This window comes from Sus scrofa, chromosome 5 (assembly GCF_054392235.1).
Source record: "Sus scrofa isolate SSC_HxYL_T2T_F1_AM1 chromosome 5, Sscrofa_HxYL_maternal_Yorkshire_Landrace_v2.0, whole genome shotgun sequence".
Classification (NCBI taxonomy): domain Eukaryota; kingdom Metazoa; phylum Chordata; class Mammalia; order Artiodactyla; family Suidae; genus Sus; species Sus scrofa.
The window spans coordinates 25,611,195-25,631,386 of NC_139387.1; the positions used below are offsets into that span (position 1 = coordinate 25,611,195).

Sequence of the window (20,192 nt, forward strand, 5' to 3'; positions counted from 1 at the left end):
ATGCATCCTCATGGATCCTAGTTGGGTTCGTTACCTCTGAGCCACAATGGGAACTCCCAATATTCTTAATTTTGGACTCTAGAGCTTTATCTTCACTTCTAGGTGGGAATTTGAAAGCCTTAGTTTTTTCTTTTTTCTTGTCTTTTTGCCATTTCTTGGGCCGCTCCTGCGGCATGTGGAGGTTCCCAGGCTAGGGGTCCAATCGGAGCTGTAGCTGCCAGCCTATGCCAGAGCCACAGCAACATGGGATCCGAGCCGCGTCTGCCACCTACACCACAGCTCATGGCAACGCCGGATCGTTAACCCACTGAGCAAGGGCAGGGATCGAATCCGCTACCTCATGGTTCCTAGTTGGATTTGTTAACCACTGCGCCACGACGGGAACTTCCAAGTTTTTTCTGATTGTAATAGAAAGCCAACACAAAGGAAGGGAGGACTGAAGTCAGAGTACCCCACACTCAGATGTTCCTAATGAAATAGATGACACCCAATATTTTTCGTTTTTATTTTATAAAACATGCAGTTTAAAACAAAATTTTAAAAAATAACAAGAAAACAAAACTTGGGATGGGAGAGTGGATGGAAGACAGATGCTTCTCAGCTGTCGGCAGAAGTGAAGCCAGCAGCCAAGCTTTGTCTAGGACCCAAAGGCCCTTTTGGCAATGGTGATGTTGGCAACACTAGTTTGCTGGGGCCACCAGACTAAATGCTGGCCCCTCCAGGCAACCCTGAAGCAGAGACCTGAGTTAGGTCTTGAGCTACTACTGTTGTATCCTATCATTGTCTGGGACTAGGAACTGAGAGTTTTGGTTCCAGGAGCTTCTTTGCCTAGGATATTTATTACCCATGTATTTATTAAGAATACTAATTACTTTTCATCTGGGTCAATCCTAGACTGTTGCTGGCCCACTATTTTGCAAAGGATGAAAAAGCAATCTGGCTCCTAGACCCTTTGCAACAATTCTCCTGCATTCCAGTTCTATTAATAATAGCACCATCTGTAGACCCTGAGCAGGTCCAATTCTGGAAGTAGGGTATAGCCAACTTGGGAAGCCATCTCCCAGTTCTGGGGCCACAGAACATTGAAGGGAGAGAGAACTGTTCACTGGGAAAGGGTGAGGTCAGAGCGCCAGCACTGAAGAGAAGACAGCTGCATCTGTCAGAAACAAAACCAAAAGCATTGACTCTTAAGGTACCTGGAAAAAAGCACCTGGGACACTTTTTTTTCTTTTCCTTTTAGGGCTGCATCCGAGGCATATGGAAGTTCCCAGGCTAGGGGTCAAACTGGAGCTGCAGCTGCTGGCCAACCCCACAGCAACAGCAATGTGGGGTCCAAGCCGCGTCTATGGCCTACACCACAGCTCATGGCAATGCTGGATCATTAACCCACTGAGTGAGGCCAGGGATTGAACCTGTGTCCTAGTGGATGCTAGTCAGATTGTTTCCACTGTGCCATGACAGGAACTCCCAATAGAGACTTTGAATCAACTGTTAAGTGCTTTACAGTACAAATATACGGTTGGGTGGTACTGTTGTTAACATCATCGTTTTAACTATGGTGGGTATCATCATCACATATGCAACCAAAATCCACCCAGTCAAGTTTCCCCTGTCCCATCCCAGGCCTTACTCTTGGGACTTGTCTGGCCCTCAGGCTCAGGCACCTTCCAGTCCATCTTTCGGCCTTTCTCATAAAGGCCCTTCAGCACTTTGTGGAAGGACTCAGGCTCAGTGCCATTTTTGCTTAGCTCCAGATATTTTCGGTAAAGCTGAAGGGCTGTGCGGGCATCCTCAATACTGTCATGGGTCTCCCCTTGAATCTTCAGATCTGGGAGAAGTAGAGGTGGAATAGTTTGGGACCTAGCAAAGGGAGGTTAAGAACATGTCTGCTCCTCTACTCACATCCCCAGCTCCCAGTAAACAACAAAAAAATCTGACTGCCCTTAAGGGGAAGAACCAAACACGATCCCTAGTGCACAGAAGAGATACTGAAACTAACTAAATCCATTAGTAACTCTTACCACTAACTTAGGGTCCTCCCTTCTCCCCTTGGCCTCTCACACATTTTCATGCTCTTGCTGAGCACTACAAGGCAGAGCAACTCACCTAGAAAGTACCAAGCAAGGAATCGCAGGGAAATCATTCGTTTTCGGGGCATGTGAAATAGATAAACAGTGTCAAGGACCTGGTCCTTGGGCACCTGCCAGGGATAAAAGAGTAGAAGACTGAAGGTAGGGGATCCATAATTTCCCATTTTCCAAAAGCATCAGGTATATGGGAGCCCCCACACAAAGAAGACTCTGAAAAGAGCCCTGCCCAAACCATGAGGTTGATGACACGGAAGTCCTTCTGCAGACCATGACCCACAAACTTGACGCCAATGTCTATGAGAAAACGAAGCTTTAAGTAAGTAGACTTTAGAGTTGTGAGGTGCTTAGAGGAAATCTTGGCATCCAGGTCTCCTGGCTTTATCCCCGAGTACTGAGTCAAGTAATCCACCACCTAAGGATGGAGAAAAGGTGAAAAGGTCCAGGAAGTGAGGTGCACAGATCCCCCCACGCTCTTCCCTGTGTTCTGCGTTGGCATAGGGTCTATCTCACTTGCATCTCCACATCCTAATACCTGCTCCTGGGTAGAGATGTAGTCATCAATGAAGGGGATACCCTCATTGGGCCCCTGGCCCCTAACACACGTAATCCTTGCTACTGACATCTGGCTTGGCTTGATGGTTGACTTGGTGCCATCGCTGCGCAGCTCCGCTTCCTCCTACACGAGAAGAGTTAATAAGGAAATCAGAGAAGTGCTTATGACTGCTAATCGCCCCAGAGTTCTAACACCCCACCCTTTTGGTCTTGGTTACCTCATTAAGGGTGACAAACTCAGCATCCAGGCCCACCAGGTCCCCAACCTGTGGCATCTCATTAAGCATCAATGGAATAAAGGTAGTATGTGTTTTCCGCTGCTTCCGTGCTAGTGAGGCTTCAGCCAGCAGAACGTTTGCCTCAATAGGGTTCTTGACTGGAGGGAGAATCCAGAAGACATGGCTTGGGAAGAGAAAAGTGACTGGGGTAGGGGGGGAGGGAAGCCAGAGTGGCTGACCACAGACCAGGTCTATAGTGTGATCCTTCAATAATCAAAGCATGTGAGTAAAAAGATCATGTACAGAGCAAGTTGATGGAACACGTCAAATCAGAAAATTATCAGGAAATGTGCTAAGAAAAAAAAAGTCAACAGAGAAGAAAGAATAAGATTTTCACTCTGGACTTTATCTTAGAAAATCCAATAAAATAAAGTTGCAGAGAAACTATGGTTTAGAGGCACCAGAATGGGACTTAATAAGGAGTTCATTGCCAAAAAAAGAGATCTTCTCTTTGGGATAAGAATGGTTGGAGTTCCTGTCGTGGCACAGTGGAAATGAATCTGACTAGGAACCATGAGGTTGTGGGTTCAATCCCTGGCCTTGCTCAGCAGGTTAAGGATCCAGCATTGCCTTGAGCTGTGATGTAGGTCGCAGACGTAGTTTGGATCCTGTGTTGCTGTGGCTGTGGTGTAGGCCGGCAGCTGTGGCCCCAATTAGACCCCTAGACTGGGAACTTCCATATGCCGAGGGTGTGGACCTCAAAAAACAAAAAAAAAGAATGGTTAAGCTTGAACTCACTTCAGCACATATACTAAAACTGGAATGATACAGAGATTAGCATAGCCCCTGCACAAGGATGGCATATAAACCTGTGAAGCGTTCCATACTTTTTTTTTTTTTTTTGTCTTTGCTATTTCTTTGGGCTGCTCCAGCAGCATATGGAGATTCCCATGCTAGGGGTCGAATTGGAGCTGTAGCCACTGGCCTACGCCAGAGCCACAGCAACGCGGGATCCAAGCCGCGCCTGCAACCTACACCACAGCTCACGGCAACGTCAGATCCTTAACCCACTGAGCAAGGCCTGGGATCGAACCCGCAACCTCATGGTTCCTAGTCGGATTCGTTAACCACTGCACCACGATGGGAACTCCGACAATGCTGGATTTTTAACCTGCTGAGCCATCAGGGAACTCTGACCAATTCTAATCTTAACAAGCTATTTCCCAGATCTCTTCCTGAAGATCAATCTAAATCAGCCACACCCTTGGGTCTATACTATGTACTACTTACTGTTCAGGTTGTATTTGGAATTAAGATTCCTTTTGATGTAATAAAGGATAGCAGGCACTTTCCAATTCATGTCAAACTGCACAGCTTCATGCTATAAAAGAAAAAGCACTTAATGGCCTACACATATGCCTCTTTTTCTTTTTTCCCCAAGGCAGAGATAAGATAGGACTCAGATACTATTTTTTGCTATGCTAATAATTTATTTTATTTTTATTTTTTGGCCGCCCTGCGGCATATGGAATTCCCAGGCCAAGGATCAGATCCGAGCCATAGTTGTAACCTAAGCCATAGTGGTGGCGATGCCAGATCCTTAACCCACTATGCCGGGCTGGGGATCAAACCTATGTCCCAGCGCTCCCAAGACACCACAATCCCGTTATGCCACAGCAGGAACTCCTATCACTTTATATTATCTAGGACCCATCCCTCCCTCCTAAATTTGCCTGGCATTCTCTCAGACACCTAGAATGAAGATGCTAAGAAAGGGGGAGATGAAAGGGGAAATGGAATGTTTTACAACTAACCTTATCAATAGGTTCAATGAGAAAGTCATTGAAGAGATACCACTGCTGGTGGGTAACGCCCTGTGCAGATACAGAGAAAGACTGATGCCAAAGTGATGGACGGAACGCTCAGGCTCAGGCTCAAGATAAGGACAGTCCAGGGACTCCACTGTGGCCACCGCCAGGCATGTCCCTGCTCTGTATTACCTCACTCACCTCCTTGCGCTGGTGGTAGGTCTCTCCAACTTTGATGTGAGCCACCAGGCTGCCCCCTGTGCGTGAGTCCAGGATGTGTACCACAGTAGCCATCAGGTCATACACATAGACACCATGCTCCTCCTCTGCCCTGGCTGGGCCCCACTGTGAGGGGGGTACCCAGGCTGCTAAGCTAAGTTTAAGTTTAAGGATGGGAAAGGAAGGGGAATGGGGATAGAGGACAGGGAGTCTGGGATATGGGGACAGGGGACCAGGGTGGGTTCTTTCCATCCTAGCCCATCTGTGGCTCCCAACACTGAACTGAGTCACTCTGGAAAAGCCCATGACTGGTGAATACTAGGCCTTACTCCCTTTTTTCCCCTATACTAAGTTCCACCTTCCCCTTACCCTGCTTCTGCCCCGACCTTCTGTCCCTTATTCCCCCTCTTCTTCCCAGTTATTCAACAACCTGCATCTCATCCCCATCAGTCCAATTGCAAACATCCAGCCCTTTGTTCTTGGTCATCTTCATTCGAATGGAGAAAGGAAGCCAGACATTCTTCAGCTCCTCAATGGAGGGACACATCCGCATGCCCTCTGGACTCCCTAGTTCGTTCCTATCAGAAGAGAATTGGAAGTTTGTTCTGAGGATATCTAGCCAGTGACAAGAGGAGCCACTGGGTATTTCAATCATTTGACCACTCCACAGACAGTACCTACCAATCAGCCAAAGCAAACTCCTTGTTCTTGGAGATTTCCCCACCATGCTTCTTTATTGCCATCTTGAAGGCAACCTGAACACAAAGGAGGAAATATCCAATTCCTTAGGAACATTAATCACATATGGAGGTCAAAAGCAGGAGAAAACTTTAAAGTACTCCCATGGAGTTCCCCGGTGGCTTAGCAGATTAAGGATCTGGTGTTGTCACTGCCATAGCTTGGGTCACTTCTGTGGTGTGGATTCGATCCCTGGCCCCAGAACTTCTGCATGCTGTGGTTGCGGCCAGAGGTGGGGTGGGGGGAGTACTCCTTAAGCTCTGTTTCTCGCCCCTGTCCTTACCTCAGCCTGCATTCTCCAGAAATCAGCTTCTTTTAAGCTGTTCACCTCACAATTGATGACAAGAATATCTGGCAGGTGGCGGATGTTGCGGGTCTGAATCTGAAAGAATAAATAAAGCAAACAAGGAATGGCAGGGAGCCTAAGGTGAAGGAAACCCAGACAGGAACATTTAAACCTGGATCTGCATCCTCTAACTGGGGTTCTTCCCACTCTCTATAGGTCTCCAGATGGCAGTGCCAACCCAGCCAATCCCAGATGAGACCATGGCTGACCTCCCAACATGGCAGGACTCTAGTCCAGGGCAACAGCCCACTCACCGTGGGCTGGTACTTTTCACAGTTGTCACACCAGGCCTGTGTATTCTGCTCCAGACAGATGCTTCGCTTCAGCACCTGAGCAAAGTCACAGTTCTTCCCGGTTTTATCTGAGGGGAAACTGGATGCTTCATTTCAGGTTCTCCCTGAATCTACCGTTAGTCCCCCAACCCTCCCCTTGATGTTACAGGACATTTGGGGGAGCCTCCCCAGCCCAGCTGCAGGGTATACCACTGTTGCTACCCTCAGGGTAGGAGAGCGTGAAGAGCAGGGTGGATGAGGCTCGCACGGTCTCACTGCCACAGCGGCAGAGGCTGCAGTTTTCCATCTCACAGCTGAACAGCTGCCCAATGACAGAGTCCCCCGATGAGCAAAAGCTGCTAAGAGTGGGGAGGGCAATGTATGCACACTGAGGGGGTTAGGAGACCCTTCATGTCTCAGAGAGGCCTGTCATGGTAGCTTTAACTGTTCCAGTTCCATACCTGCCTCCAGCACCTCGATAAGCCTGGGGTACTTCCAGCTCCTGCAAATCTTGATGCAGCTGAGTGAGAATGAAGCGATTCCACCTCTGAATGAGCCTGGCCAGGTTGCCCTTGCCTGAAGCCTCATCCGAGTCAGCCAAAATCAGACCAAGGGCTGAAGCCTCAGGAATGGTGCGGAACGCCCGGAGAAAATTACTGCCCTGGAATCCAGGAAGTGTGTTGGTGGAAAAGGGTTATTTTCTCTTTCGTGGCCATTTGCAGAGTGATGTCCTTACCTACTCTCCGCCTCCCTTCCCCTTTTATTGTCACAGGTCCCTAGGCACTGACCTGACAAGGGTCACCTCGGGAGAGGTCCAACATGTGAAAGAGGAAGCCCAGCTCACATGCCAGGCAGAACTCCTTCTGGCAAAGGTGGTTCTGGATTACACAGCGAACAGGCTCCAAGAAATAGAGCACCTGGAGGGAAGAGCAGGAGAACTGATGCAGGCAACTAGCACAGGGATGAAAAGAGATGGGAAGGTTAAGAGCTGGTGGAGAGTATAAAGCAGGAGCCCGCTGAAGAAGAAGAGCTCACAGAGAAGATGAGAAGGCTGTGGGGCAACAAAGAAAGGTAGAGGAGGCCAAAGTGGGCTTGGCTGGGGAGACCTGGACAAAGAGTAGGGTTGTGGAGCCTGCAGCAAAGAAGAGCGGTAGCCATGTTCAAGTCACAGGAATACCCAGCCCTACCTGGATCATGCAGTTACAGTAGGCATTGGGGATGTGGGGCTCTAATCCGGCAAACAGCGTCTTATTGTAGTGTTTGAAGTCAAAGTCCTCCAGCCCTAGCTTGGAGTATTTGATGGTCACCTAAGGCAGAAACAGTCTGAGTAAATGAAGACATCCTCAGAGTCCCCTAAATCTTTGCAGTAGCCATAAAGCTCCCCAAAACCTCCCTCCTGAGTCCAGAGTGATAGGAGAAGGCTCCTTGAATGAGCACTTCAATTCTTCCTCATGTGACCTCCTTCCCCAGGAACTGTGCCCCATATCCCAGAGGGCTTCTTCCTTGGTATCCCCCAGCACCTTGCGGTATTTCTTAGAGACCATGTGGAGATGTGGCTCCTCTTCTCGCCCTATCGGTGACTCAGTGACCTGGCTGAAGCTGTCAAATTCACTGTCAGACTCCTTGAGTCGGTATGGAATCTAGGGTTTTTAAAAAGAAGTAGCCTCATTGGATATATGCTCATCATTGGTTTCCTCCCACCTTTAACCCAACATGGAAGCAGTCACCAAGGCCTGAACCTTCGAATTTCACAGGGTTTTCACTGCTTCCTTTTCATTGCCACTGCCACCGCCCTACCTCATCAGAGCTGGACAACACCAATGGATTCCACACTGGGCTCCCCAAATATACTCTGTCCACTATACCACCACCAAAGTAACCCTCCCACTTCGGTGCATCACTTTTTCCACTTTACACTGGTATTCGAGGCTTAACAACTGGCTCCTCTTCCAAACTTTCTCTCTCCTTATTTCCTAATACTAATAGCTGCTTCAGCATAGTCCCTATCAGACACGCCTTTTGCAGTTAGGGGTCTTGAGACTTTTACTAACACTTTTCTTATCTTCAAGGCTCCCTTGTTACTATTTACTTACCCATCTCTCACCTTTCCAGCTCAACATACGCTTCTTTCAGTATGCTACTTCCTTACCACTCTAGCCCAGAGTAACACTTTCCCTACTGAATGCTTCTAACATCCTTTTAACATTTAATGGTAGAATAGAAATAATTTTCTGTTGTGGACAGATTTTTTTTTTTGTCTTTTTAGGGCCACACCCACAGCACATGGAAGTTCCCAGGCTAGGGGTCGAATTGGAGCTGCAGCTGCTAGGCTACAGCACAGCCATAGCAACTTCAGATCTGAGCTACATCTGTAACCTACACCACAGCTCACAGCAACGCTGGATCCTTAGCCCACTGAATGAGGCCTGGGATCAAACCCACATCCTCATGCATACTTGTTGGGTTTGTTACTGCTGCATCACAATGGCAAGTCCTATTATGGATAGGTTTTATTTCACCAACCAAATACTAAACTTCTTAAGAGCAAGGAACCGATCTCCCGTGTCTCTGAATCCTAATCCTAACACCTAACACCTAGTACCTTCAATACAGTAGCCTTCAAAAATCCTCTATCCATTGACTAAAAACAAAAACTACTGATAACTACTAAAGGAAAAAGATAGCGAAACACCAATGGGCTGGAGTGAGGGCTGACCACCGCCACCCCCCCCCGCCCCCCCACCCTGCCAAACCCCCGAAACATACCTGATTGCGTAGCCTTGTGCGAGGGTTGGGCGCATAGCCAATGAAGCCCACCTTCTTCATGGTGCGCAGAATCTCTGCATCCACAGGGGGTGCTCGCCTATAATGCAAAACAGTTCTAGGGCATGAGTTGCCCATCCAACCCCCAATCCCAAAGGGGCCAGAAACAAAAAGAAAATACTGGAAGTAGACAAAAATCAGGAAAGAGGTTGAGTAATAACAGGGCTCACAGAGAATTTCCATATCTTGGCCCTCCCCCCCTCCCTCCTTTGGGTTCAGATGTGAGGTACGACCTGGGAGCTGGAGCGGAGTTGGCGGCAGGCCAATCAGAGAGAAGCGTGTCAGTGGTGAGCGGGACAGGGATGAGGGAAAGAGGCAGCAGGTCCTGGCTCCAGTCCAGAGGAGGCAGTGAGTCCACAAGACAGGGCAAAGCAAATTCAGTCTCACGGGAGTAGGGGTTGAAAGAAGGCTCAGGAGAATCAGTCCAGAGGTGCACACAGCCCTCAGAATCCCCAAAGGCAAGGGCCTGCTTGCTGGCTGACACATCAAACGTCATTAGCAGAGGCCCCACAGGATTCACATGAAAGATGTCTGCTGGGTTGGCCAGGCCTGTGGGCTCACAAAACTGGCATTGCCCTAGGAGGGAGAAGGAAGCCCATTGAGCCCTGGAAGGTGAAAGGGAGCCATCCTTTTATGCTCTTCCTACCCTCTTGCCCTGGTATCAAGGAAAGGTGGGCTCCAAATCCATGCCTAGAGATAAGAGAAAATACCATCTGATGACTTCCTATAAACCACACAGAGGTCTGCTACCCAGCAAAGGACAGTTTTGAAGTTGTTTCGCTTGCTCCACCTTTATTTTTTGTGTGTGTTCTTCACACACAGGGAGAAAGTAAAAGCTCTAATCTCTGAGCAATCCTAAGTAAGACCCTGTGACACCTACTTTCTCCCCAAAAAAGAAATTCTAAGGAAATACACTCCTTCTGGCACCTAGTTCCCCTTCACTCATCGACCGCTCCTACCTACAACGCTTCATACCTGACTGGGAGATGATAGCAAGACGAGAAGTATACGTAGGGATAAAGCGTAAGAAGGCAGGATCCACGTGTACTTGAAGTGGTGTGATGGCACGCATCATTCGAAGATCATACACCTTGAGGAAACGGTCACAGGCCAGGCCAGTGAGGCGGCTGGAGAAGCCACAGGCAGCTAACAGGTTGCCATGCACATCAAAATCCGACAGACTCCCTGAGAAGGCATCAAACACGTGCTCCACCTTGAAAGTGCGGAGGTCTCGCAGGGAAACCTGAAGGAGAGAGATCTTAGTTATCTGCCAATGTTACTATCAGGAAGAGGACCTGCCATCTACCTAACCATGGGAGGCCCCTACAAAAAGAACAAAGGTGCTAGGATACAGGCAGTTAAGGCACAAAAAAAGGCAGAAAAAGAAGCCAAGAGCTGGAAGGGAGCGCCATGAGAAATTTTCTTTACCTTTTGCCTCTAAGGTACCCATTTACCACAGAAAACATCAGGCTGAAAGATAATTTCATAGTGTCATGGCAGAGTAGGAACTCAATTCATTCTTCCCACCCCTCCAAAAACAGCCCCAGAATTGAGGGAAAGGCAGAGCCCAATCACATATCCGAGCCTCTTGGTGGGAAGAAAAATGAAACTTGGCCACCTTGCCAGATGTGTGGCCACAGAAGAAGAAGCGATTTGTCTGTCTCATGATAGTGACTCCAGGTGTCTCAACTGCATACTGGGGAAGGAAGCGGGAGAAACCAGTTAGAATGATTCTTCCCATAGACCAAAGGCACAGAAAGGTCACACGCACATCACAGGCGTTTCCAGCCCAGGTACACTCCCCCTAATAACCTCAGGCCCTGCCTGGGTCCTGCTTGTACCTTCTGAGTCTCCTGGACAGTGTTAAGGTCAATTTCCAATATGTGGTTCTGCAGCCCACCAACAAGCAGAGTGCTGCTTTCAGTCAGTAGGAGGCTGTGCATATCCTCACTCTCATCCAACCTGAGAGAGAGGAAAAGCGAAGGGGCCAGGCTCTCAAAAGTTTCCAATCCTTTAGCCTTCCCACACTATGAAAGCCACTTTTTCCCTCCAGAGGTAAGAAGCTACTTACAAGTAATCAAATATAATGAGGCCCCCACGGGCCATATATTTGAGATTGTTTTTGGTCAGAAAAAGGATGCCATTCTCCAGGCTCTGGATCTGCCGAATGTCATCACTGCCATTGACCTGAAAGGAGGAGTAGCGCTCCAAAGCTGGACCAAAAAATGATGTAGCATGGCCCTGTAGAAAGACGACAGAGATGCTGAGTGGGAGGGGGCAAGGCCATCTCAGATACAATCAGAGACTGGACACTGCTCAATTTCTCTCCATTCTTGCCTGGCCTTCCTGGCTAGCAGCGACCCAGCTGAAGAGGTAACCACTCAGTTGGTTAAAACAGTGTTTAGGTCAGAGATGTGGGTCTAATCCTCCACTGGCCAGCTGACTTTCTTATGCTCCAGTCAAGTCTTAATCTTTACCAGCCATCTGGGAAATGTGTACTGTGGGTCACAGGCTGGAACAGAGAGAATGTGAAACTCATGCCGCCTTGGCTCCTATGACATCATTCACTCCTGGTTTCTCTCCTGACTCTTAGCTCATACCTTCTTATGTGCAATCCTTATGACAACTCTTGAAACATGGCTATTCCCAGCCCACCATCTTCTCTCACTTAATTTGTCTTCCTAGATAATCATACCCACCCTCAAGGTTTTAACCATTCATCTCTCTTTTTTTTCTAAGGGCCACACCCATGGCACATGGAAGTTCCCAGGCTAAGGGCCAAGTCAGAGCTGCAGCTGCTAGCCTACAGTACAGCCACAGCAATGCCAGATGTGGGCCTCATCTGCAACCCACACTGAAGCTCACAGCAATGCCAGATCCTGAGGGAGGCCAGGGATGGAATCTGCATCCTCATGAATACTAGCTGGGTTAGTTACCACTGAGCCACAACAGGAACTCCTAACCATTCATCTTAAAGCTGATGAATCCAAATTTCCTCCCCTGGCCCAGACCATTGCCTCAAGCTTCAGACTTATACATCCAAATACCTACTAAATATCTCTCTGTAGATGTCCCATGAGAACTTTCAACTCATTACATCCTAGACTAACTTCACCATTTTTATCCCATTTCAATTCTTCTTAACTGTATTCCCTATGGCATCATGATCTACCCAGTGGAGTAAGTCAAGGGTAATCAATTTAGGTCTTATTTTACTTCCTAGGTATTTACCAAATCTATTCTCATGCATAAATCTCTACAGAGCTTCATTCAGGCCTTCATATGAACATGTTTTATGTGAACTACTATAATATTCTGCAAACTGACCTGAGTCCTGCCCCATCCCCCTTAAATCGAATTCCATAGTGCTACCTCAGCACTCTGCCTAAGATACAAACCAGACACTGCCACTCTGGATAAAAATCTGCAGCAGACAGAAGAATCAAGTTCAAGGTCTTTTAACACAGCATATAAGGTTTTCTAGAATGTTCTCCCTTGGATATCTCCATGGGTCCCTCCCTCCTTCTAAAGGGTTTAGAATAGACATCCCGGTCTGTAGCCAGGTCTCAATTAAAATATTAAAATGTGAAGAAGTGCCCATTGTGGTGCAGTGGAATGAGACTGCAGGTTCAATCCCTGGCCTTGCTCAGTGGGTTAAGAATCTGGCATTACCATGAGCTGTGGTGTAGATTGCAGACTCAGCTCGAATCTGGCATTGCTGTGCCTGTGGCGTAGGACAGCAGCTGTAGCTCCGATTAGACCCCTAGCCTGGGAACCTCCATATGCCGCGAATGTGGTCCTAAAAAACAAAAAAACAAACAAACAAAAAAATTTAAATTTAACTTTATCAGAGAAACTTTCTCTGACCAACTATTTAAAACAGCAACACCTCCCACCCTTCAATACCTCAATCCCCTTATTCCACTTTGTTTTTCTTAAGGATTCTAAGCAACATCTGATATATCTTAAATACATTTTTCTTGCCTTTTAAAATGCTTATTCCAAACTAGACCCTAAAGCAAGGTCTGACACCTAACAGGTGCTCAAAACACACTGGTTGAATGAAGAAATTCCTAACTCTTCAGCTTTATCTTCCAGTCCAGTAAACCCTACTTATAGTTCTTGCACTCTGCAATCACCATGCTATGTAGTATCCTGGGAATCATTCTTTATCCCGTTGCTTTTTTTTTTTTTTTTTTTTTTGTCTTTTTGCCTTTTCTAGGCCTGCTCCCTCGGCATATGGACGTTCCCAGGCTAGGAGTCTAATCGGAGCTGTAGACCCCGGCCTGTGCCAGAGCCGTAGCAACTCGGGATCCGAGCTGCATCTGCGACCTACACCACAGCTCACGGCAACGCCGGATCTTTAACCCACTGAGCAAGGGCAGGGATCGAACCTGAAACCTCATGGTTCCTAGTCGGATTTATTAACCACGGTGCCACGACGGGAACTCCTATCCTGTTGCTTTTGCCAAGACAGCATCTCCCCCTCTTCTTCATCTGATTCCTACTCATCACTCAAGAATCAGCTCAGGGAGTTCCCATCGTGGCGCAGTGGTTAACGAATCCAACTAGGAACCATGAGGCTGCAGGTTCGGTCCCTGCCCTTGCTCAGTGGGTTAAAGATCCGGCGTTGCCGTGAGCTGTGGTGTAGGTTGCAGACGCAGCTCGGATCCCGAGTTGCTTTGGCTCTGGCACAGGCTGGGGTCTACAGCTCCGATTAGACCCCTAGCCTGGGAACCTCCATATGCCGCGGGAGCAGCCCTAGAAAAGGCAAAAAGACAAAAAAAAAAAAAAAAAAAAAAAAAAGAATCAGCTCAGATGTCACGTCTTTCTGGAGATCCTCTGACCCTCTTCTGTGCTCACCAACACCTAATTCATATTTTCACACTGGCATTTATAAGCTTATATCCTAAATTCATAATTATTAAATGAAACACTTTATTTTCCTTTAAATTACCAAAAGTTAATCTGTTCACAGGTGTTTCCTCATTGTCCAGTGAACTCCTTGAGGGCAAGGATTATGTTTTAGTCAGCTTTATTCCTTGTGCCTAACCTACTAGACACTGCCTACTGAAATCAGTGTATTACAAAAAAATTCACTCTTTCCAATGGAAAAACAATTCACACCCTATGGAAGGTAAATCAGTAAACCAAAAATATCACATTACTTCTTACAAAATCTTTGGACTCCCTAGCATATCGGCAACATAGATACACATTTTAAAAAACTAATGACAGTTGTTCCATGAGAGATTAAAATCAGCCAAAGAAGATAAAATGATTCCATATATGGTATGCAGAAACATACATTAAACATTCTATAATTATAAAAATGGAAAAGAGAGGAGCATTAGAGACTGTATCTGGATAGCTTTAGACTAACTGATGAGCACAGTTATCAAAATTAATCAAAGGGAACTCCCTCGTGGTGAAGCAGGTTAAGGATCTGGTGCTGTCACTGCAGTGGCTCGCTACTGTGGTGTGGGTTTGATCCCTGGTCTGGGAACTTCCACATGCCACGGGCACAGACAAAAAAGATTAATCAAAGCATGGAATGGGCAAACTGTAGAAGCGGGATGCCTTCTGAATAAGAACACTTATATAACCTATCCCTGGATCCTATGGCTCTTTCTCCTTCTACTCCCCTCCTGTTGGCTTGACTTAAGAGATCCAGCTCTCATTCCCTTAACTCAGTTCTGGCTCCGTGCAAAGCAGCTGTCCTAGGACTAACACCAGAATAAAAGATCTCCAACATCTCTTTTCAGCCCTTACAAAGGGGTACCCCATGTTCTTACCCCATGGCTTCCCACCCACAGCATCTCCTCGTGCAAGTCAAAGTGGGAGACGGAGACAGGCACGCCCACTTCAGCCACCACACTGTGCAACTCAGAGTAGACACCTTCCATTATGTGCACTGACTCCTGGACTGGAAGAGCCTCTAAAGCCACTCCCTCTGGGTCTAGCTCCACATTCTGCAGCAGACTTGGGTTCAGGTGGGCATCCAGGACAGGATCCAGGGCGGAATGCATGGACGGGGTATACTCTGCCAGGCCAGGGTCCAGACTCTCGAAGTTCATGATGATGATGGTGATGACGGCAGCAGATTAGACCTGCGTCACACCCCCCCTTCTCACTGCCCCTTTGGATGCCTGACCCAAGCTTCAGCAGGACCACACAAGTGGACCTAGAATGGACATCCTGACCTGCAAATGGAGAGAGGGAGCTGAGTCAGGGATAGGCCCAGGTACTTGTATTTAGTGTTCCAGGTTTTACTGGCAGGAAGGAGATGAGGCAGGCAGATGTAAGAATGTTAAGCAGGGGATGAAGCAGGCAGAAAAGGGATGGGCAGTGAATAAGAAGTGGGAGAAGTGTTGTCCTTTCCTTTTCTTCTCTAGGTCCTTTGTATCCCCCACCATCCCACTAACTAAATTAATCCTTGACTTCCCTTTCACCTCCCATAAGGCCGGCTCACTCTCCTGATCCATCACTGAACCATCACTGGAAGGTACAGCAACTGCGGGGATAGAAGGGGGCTAAAAGGTTTGTTTTCCAGAATTAGGAGTGGGGGTGGATGGCTGAAAAGCGAGAACAAGACAAGTCAGTTTCCCAGAATCCTCTGCAATGTTACCCAAGATTCCCAGGAGAAAATAAGAATGGCCAGTTACCCACAATTGGGGCGGGGGTAAGGGGGACGTGGTGTAAATAGCTAGCTACCCAGAATTCTCTGGGGGAACCAGAAAAATCAATTACCCATAATTCTCCCCCGGCGGCGGGTAGGGGAGAGAGAGGGCAGGGGTCAGATGTGTTCCTGGGATGCTTACGGGGATTGGGTCATTACCAAGATTTCTCCATGGCGGATATTTTGGAGCGCGTGGAATTAAAATGAGTAGGTAGAGAGCAAACGCCGTCAGCTCCGCGGGAAATTCCAGTTTCCCCAATTCTCCCCCGCGCTTCAGGTTCAACCAAACTCCACGACGAAAAAGACGGCGCACTTCTAGCGGCAGCTTCCAATCAGGAAGGGCTAGGGGCTCACTTCCGCCAATCGGAAGGAGCCAGGTACAGCCGGCCCCGTGAGAAGACGTGTGACGTGGGAGCTGGGGAGGGGAGGAAAAAACACGAGCTACGGGGTGCAGATGGGGACAAACAGAGTCCGATGTTGTCTCCGTTTTGTGTCGTTAGAAAGTAACTTCTCTTTTAAGCCTTCTTAGGACAAAATTAGAGAGCCCCAGGCTTGGAAACCGAACTTTCGTGTTCCCTATAGATTTAGAAACTAGAATATGGGGCGCCCAAGGCAAAGCATTGGGAATTGACTGCTGGGTATTCCCGGTATGGCCGAGTCCACCCCCTCTTCCCGTGGGGCTCTTGTGAGCCTTCCACCACCTCCGGACCTGTTAACCCCGAAACTCGCCGGCATTTCCTATCATTTCTAGGCATGGAAAAGAAAAAAGGAAGCAGGAGGCAGCCTCTTTACGCGGTCCAAGTAGCCGCATCTTCTGCGATTCTAAGGCAACCACCTGAAACTCCCATCTGTGATTATTCCCTTCCCAGAGGCCCTGGAAATATTTCCAAGGAACAGGACCCCTCAGCTATCAAATTCCCCTAACTCATGGAGCTGGACATTATTCCTCAGAGGGGCAGATCACCGCAAACTGAGACTTTTGCCTTTCAAACTCTTACATATTTAGCGTCAACACTTACTCTGAGGGATTCTTGGTGTCTAACTCAGAGTTTGAACTGCTTTGGAATAGATCCAGGTGGTTAGATGTCTTTGGAGTACTTTAGCTCATTTTCGAAAGGCCATGTTAGACGGTCTCTTTAGTAGAAGGAATTCCTCATAGAGGTTTTTTGTTTGTTTTTTGTTTTTTTTGTCTTTTTGCCTTTTCTAGGGCCACTCCTGCGGAGTATGGAGGTTCCTGGGCTAGAGGTCTAATCGGAGCTACAGCTGCTGGCCTACACCACAGCTCACGGCAATGCTGGATCCTTAATCCACTGAGCAAGGCCAGGGATCGAACCCGCAACCTCATGGTTCCTAGTCAGATTAATTAACCACTGAGCCGAGACGGGAACTCCCCTCATAGAGTTTTAAATACTCTTTCTCGGAGTTCCCGTCGTGGCGCAGTGGTTAACGAATCCGCCTAGGAACCATGAGGTTGTGGGTTCGGTCCCTGCCCTTGCTCAGCGGGTTAATGATCCGGCGTTGCCGTGAGCTGTGGTGTAGGTTGCAGACGCGGCTCGGATCCCGCGTTGCTGTGGCTCTGGCGTAGGCCGGTGGCTACAGCTCCGATTCAACCCCTAGCCTGGGAACCTCCATATGCCTCGGGAGCGGCCCAAGAACCAAGAAATAGCAACAACAACAAAAAAGACAAAAGACAAAAATAAATAAATAAATAAATACTCTTTCTCTCTCTCAAGACAAGTAGACCTTCATAAAATCACCCAAGAATTTAGACTTCCAGGATTCTGTAAGGAAGGGGTCTTAGACTTAGTCAGATGTCATAGACCTCAGAGAAAAACACCTTAACTCAGAGAGGGTCCCTAGATTTAACATCTTACAAAGGAGTTCCTGTTATGGCTCAATGGTAATGAACCCGTCTAGTAACCATTAGGATGTGGGTTCGATCCCTGGCCTCAGTCAGTGGGTTAAGTGTCCGATGTTGCTGTGAGCTGTGGTGTAGGTCACAGACCTGCATTACGGTGGCTATGGCATAGGCCAGCAGCTGCAGCTCTGACTTGAAACCTATCCTGGGAACTTCCATATGCCACACGTGTGGCCTTAAAAAAATAAAATCTTGCAAAAAAGATGAGTGCTGAGAAACAGGGACAGTTTTTTACGGTTGAGAAATTTACATATTGAAGTCTCAAATTAAGAGAAACTTGGGGGTTCCTGTTGCGGCACAGTGGAAACGAATCCAGCTAGTATCCATGAGGATGCAGGTTTGTTCCCTGTCCTCGCTCAGTGAGTTGGGGATCTGGCATTGCCGTGAGCTGTGATGTAGGTTGTAGACACGGCTCAGATCCTACGTTGCTGTGGCTGTGGCGTAGGCTGGCAACTACAGCTCTGATTCGACGCCTAGTCTGGGAACATGGGAACTTCCATATGCCGCAGGTGTGGCCCTTAAAAAAAAAAAAAAATTAGGAGAAACTTCACAATGAGAATTACAGGGCCTGAGGTACCAGAGACACCTGAGTTAAATGGTCTACTTTAGTAGTTCCCATTGCGGTTCAGTGGAAATGAACAGGACGAGTATCCATGAGGATGCAGTTTCAATCCCTGGCCCCATTCAGAGTGTTAAAGATCCAGCGTTGCCTCCAGCTGTGGTGCAGGTCACAGACAAAGCTTGGATCTGGTGTTGCTATGGCAGTGGTGTAGGCTGGCAACTGCAGCTCAGATTCAACCCCTAGCCCAGGAAGTTCCATATGCCATGTGTGTGGCCCTAAAAAGACTAAATAAAGAAATGAGCTACTTTTTTTAGGGTGTTCAGTGTCTGCTTCACAGTGTCCATTAGAATGGAACAACTGAGAATGCAGGACCTGAAGTCTGCACTGTAATTCTGTCCAGTTAGTTGGAGGACCATTCTGTGGTCTTAGGCAAGTTACTTACCTCTGCACCTCAGTTTCCTCATCTGTAATATGGGGATAATAATACCTTGTTGGGTTATGGGAAATAAATGATTTTAATACATGAAAAGTGCTTAAATCAAGTACCTGGCTTAAAGTGAGATAAGCCGTCATTATTAACCAATTGGGGAAACTTCAACTGGATTTGGCATCTGGGGATCCAACTGGAAAGGCCTGCTTGGGAGTGTCTTGTCAATGTAGTTTGCATAACGGTTGAGGTCCTGCTGACGTCAAGGGCTCCTTGCAGCTCCAGGTCAGATCTAGTCCTGGAAGTAGTTCCTGTTACAGAACAGTCCCACAATTGCCCCGCCAACCTTGCTTCCTATCCAACTCCCGAAGCACCAGGAAGTGAAACAAAGCCCCGTGCCTCCAACTCACCCTTGTCCCTCTCATCCCATCCCCCAGGGCTCCACTTCCTCCTCCTCCTTTTCACCTTCCATCTCCTATCCTAAAGGGCTCCCAGAATGGGAACCAGAGGTGGGAAAAGCATGGGACACATTATACAAACCTGAGGTGAGCTCTCCTACCCCCACCCAACCTCAATTTCCTTATTCCATGTGTATCCACCGATGTAAAGAAAGGCAAACCATTTCTCCTTCAAACTGAGGTAATCTCTCTGATGCTGGAAATGTTTTACCTAAAGGATGGATTTACCACAGAGTCATATTTGAATCTGTAATTTCATTGGGCAGTTCTGAATAGTCCTAAGGGAAGGGAGACCTCTGTCAAGTGTAAGTTTTTCAGAGAAAAAGGATCAAGCTGTTGGGAAGGCTTTGGGAGCTATCTGTGTGGTCATCCATGGCCTCATTCTGACGTCCAAATTGTCCTGGGACCCTCCACTGGGGTTGGGGCAGTCCCAGATTTGGACCACCCTCCACACCCACGCCCAACCTCACAGTCTCAGCTGTTTCACTTAATGTTGCATCAGGGATGGTGATGAAATCAGTATCAGCGGATTTTACCCACGGATGCAACAGGCTGAAGGACTGAGCCGGGGTCACTGACATTGTGCACCTTCAACCACCCAGAACTCCTGGACTTCTAGCCACGGGGAAGGGGCTGGGTATTGGAATGACTCAGTTGGATTTCTAGCCTTGGCTTATACTGCCCCCCCCACGCCCCCGCCCCAAATCACCTGAATTCCACAGAGCCCATGAAATTTGGGCCACTAAAGTTGAGCAGTCAGATGGTTCTTAGCAACAGCTCTCGCCCTCCCATAGCCCTCCTATCCTCCAAAGTGAGGCCTGAGGTGAGGGAAAAATAATACCTTATACTGAACTTATGTGGCTTCATAGTTCACAAAGTGCTTTCATATCCATTCTCTCCCAGTGGAAATCAAAATGTTCCCAATAGAGAAGAAAAAGCCCCCTTATTCTTAGATTGAGGGCATCAGGTGGGGACCAAACTTCATTCCAAACTCAGCTAACCATCCTATTAAGAGATGAACGCATGCTTCTGTTTTGGTTTTTACTCAGGCAGGAGGAGATGAGGAAATTAGTTTTGAAGGG

The 20,192-nt window shown here is 47.8% G+C and overlaps 1 protein-coding gene and 1 pseudogene across 50 annotated transcripts; one reads left to right on the forward strand and one right to left on the reverse strand.

Annotated features, from left to right (window-relative positions):
* Positions 1 to 493: 493 nt before the first annotated feature.
* Positions 494 to 16,051, reverse strand: PAN2 (poly(A) specific ribonuclease subunit PAN2). 50 transcript variants are annotated; one of them, XR_014803342.1, is made up of 27 exons: positions 15,905 to 16,051; positions 15,519 to 15,580; positions 14,862 to 15,269; positions 11,138 to 11,307; positions 10,908 to 11,028; positions 10,685 to 10,762; positions 10,042 to 10,309; positions 9,300 to 9,642; positions 9,010 to 9,106; positions 7,764 to 7,883; positions 7,431 to 7,550; positions 7,032 to 7,160; positions 6,705 to 6,904; positions 6,466 to 6,599; positions 6,226 to 6,332; positions 5,909 to 6,007; positions 5,569 to 5,642; positions 5,318 to 5,465; positions 4,870 to 4,925; positions 4,675 to 4,734; positions 4,151 to 4,241; positions 2,861 to 3,018; positions 2,623 to 2,766; positions 2,323 to 2,502; positions 2,107 to 2,200; positions 1,631 to 1,860; positions 494 to 1,156 (listed from the first exon to the last, which is right to left on the reverse strand). XR_014803342.1 is itself a non-coding variant. In XM_021092871.2 (27 exons), the coding sequence occupies exons 3-27, from the start codon at positions 15,141 to 15,143 to the stop codon at positions 1,122 to 1,124; spliced, it is 3,594 nt and encodes a 1,197-aa protein (XP_020948530.1). In that variant the 5' UTR covers positions 15,144 to 15,269; positions 15,519 to 15,580; positions 15,905 to 16,051; the 3' UTR covers positions 494 to 1,121. The 50 variants fall into 50 exon arrangements, 24 of the variants coding, with proteins under 24 accessions (XP_020948530.1, XP_084812127.1, XP_084812125.1 ...); XR_014803333.1 differs by having other exon boundaries at positions 4,870 to 5,013; XR_014803339.1 differs by having other exon boundaries at positions 1,631 to 1,828; positions 6,466 to 6,602.
* LOC146403278 (U6 spliceosomal RNA) lies at positions 3,651 to 3,751 on the forward strand (annotated as a pseudogene).
* Positions 16,052 to 20,192: the final 4,141 nt, after the last annotated feature.